This window comes from Cyprinodon variegatus, unplaced genomic scaffold (genome assembly GCF_000732505.1).
Source record: "Cyprinodon variegatus isolate N-32 unplaced genomic scaffold, C_variegatus-1.0 Scaffold600, whole genome shotgun sequence".
Classification (NCBI taxonomy): domain Eukaryota; kingdom Metazoa; phylum Chordata; class Actinopteri; order Cyprinodontiformes; family Cyprinodontidae; genus Cyprinodon; species Cyprinodon variegatus.
This window is the reverse complement of record NW_015151053.1, coordinates 493,266-495,087: the sequence shown is the minus strand read 5'-3', so window position 1 is coordinate 495,087 and position 1,822 is coordinate 493,266. Positions and strand designations below refer to the sequence as shown.

The following is a 1,822-nucleotide window of genomic DNA, read 5'->3' as shown; positions in this document are numbered from 1 at the left end:
ATTTTAGAAAATATAAACAATTAGGACCGTTTCTCATATATCTTGGCTTTCTTTCTCACATAAAGATCTTCGTTTTCTCTCACATGAATTAGACGGATATCATTAAGCCATAAGATGAACTCAAAATAAAGTCAGAGAGCATATAAACAAGTTGCTTTCAGAGCTGGTTTACCTACCTGTCTGTGTGCTCCTTAATGAGCGAACTCAGTAGCTGTTTGGGTAAAGAGAAGGACAGCGGCGTTTCTGACATCTGTTCCCGCACCAGCAGCCACCTGTGGTCCTCCGTCTGAAACCTGTACACCTTACACACCTGAGAGCACAGGGCTGCACACGGATACAGATGTTACGGTTAGAGGGAGGGAGGAGGACATGGAAACATCAGCTCAGACTCAGTCTCACCAGCTCTCATCATGGGACTGTGTTCTTTGTCCTGGACGGAGCCGTGCAGAGCATCACACAACACTGAGCTCTGAGGCAAGAAGAAGACAGAATCATGAAGAAAAATACTCCTACGTCTAATTATTCTCAAATTATCTTACTGTCCTCTATATACACTAACATGTACAATGACCCATGACTCTGACACCAAAATAACACCACAAAAAAATGCCAGAGGAAACTGTACAGCAGTGTGAAAATGACATCGGAGCACCCACAAGCACTGAGAGAAACAAAAAAAAACATTCATCTTCCTTCACCCTGTTTTCCAAAGCATGCTCCTCCGTCTCTTCCTCCACCTGCAGACGGGACACCCTCACCTCCCCGACCTCGTTCCCTCCGTCCATCGTCCTGAGGCACACAGAGGGAAAAGGAGCTGAAGGAGGCGGTGATGCGACGCAGAGCAAGAAGCTGGTTACTGTGAGGCGCTTTCTAAAAGAAAAAAACTTTCACTTCCTGCCGGCAGTTCTCTGAGACGATCATTCAGATTCACGTTTTCTATCTAGATTCTGAAGCTAAACCAGAAAAGTCCTCAGTTACCCGAGGATATGAACAAATAGCAGAACTGAGATGAAAAGGACAAAATATATATAAATATATATAAAAAAATGTAAATAGATGAGAATTAACAGCAAAGTGTATTAAATCTAAGGTTGAAATACAGAATTAAACTATAGACAAAAGGATGGTGACATAAAAAGAGAGACAATAAAGCAAATAATAATCTAAATATAAATAAAAAACTTGAGATAAGATTAAGTTTTTGCAAATTATGTTACTTATTCTATTAAATCAATGGAAAATTCACCAATTCCAAGAAAAAAACTGACTACCTTAGATTTCAGGTTTGCAGTTTGATCCTTAATAAAAGAAAAATTAACATAAGAGAAAGGAAAGTTAAGTGGTAAGAAGGAAACAGAGAGTGGAAACCAAGAAGGAGAAAGTATATAATGAAGTAGGTGAAACTAAACTGTTAAAAAGGCAAGAAAACATTGAGGTCATCTTCTGAGAGATAAAAGTCAAAGTAAAAACAAGATAACGTGCAGATCAGAGGCATGAGGGCCGAGCCAGCCCGGTCTTCCTGTCTGACATGTCATAGCAACACCACGGTTCTGGTTGCAACATCAACACAACCACCAAGCCTCAGCCACACCAGAAACACAGCCCCCTCATCATACCGGGTCCAACAGCTGTTTGTAAACAGGAAGCTGCGACTCCATGGCCACGTATCCCAGGGCGAGTGATGGTGGATGCTTGGGCTGGTCAGTTCATTGATGCAATCCATTTGAGAAATGAATTGATTAAATCAATTCATCCAATTTTTGTTTATGAAGATTTATTTTTTTGAAAAATCTAATTTTTTTAAAGTGAAGACCCCCTGGCC

General features: G+C 40.6%; 1 protein-coding gene across 1 annotated transcript in view; it reads right to left on the bottom strand.

The window, feature by feature from the left end:
• Nucleotides 1-1,822, bottom strand: part of LOC107096125 (type II inositol 3,4-bisphosphate 4-phosphatase-like) — a 41,779-nt gene that overhangs the window by 14,562 nt on the left and 25,395 nt on the right. Inside the window, exons 9-11 of the mRNA XM_015392638.1 lie at nt 699-789; nt 400-469; nt 177-324 (exon numbers count right to left, since the gene is read on the bottom strand). Of these exons, the coding sequence (XP_015248124.1) occupies nt 177-324; nt 400-469; nt 699-789 (309 nt within the window). The remainder of the gene's footprint in view (nt 1-176; nt 325-399; nt 470-698; nt 790-1,822) is intronic.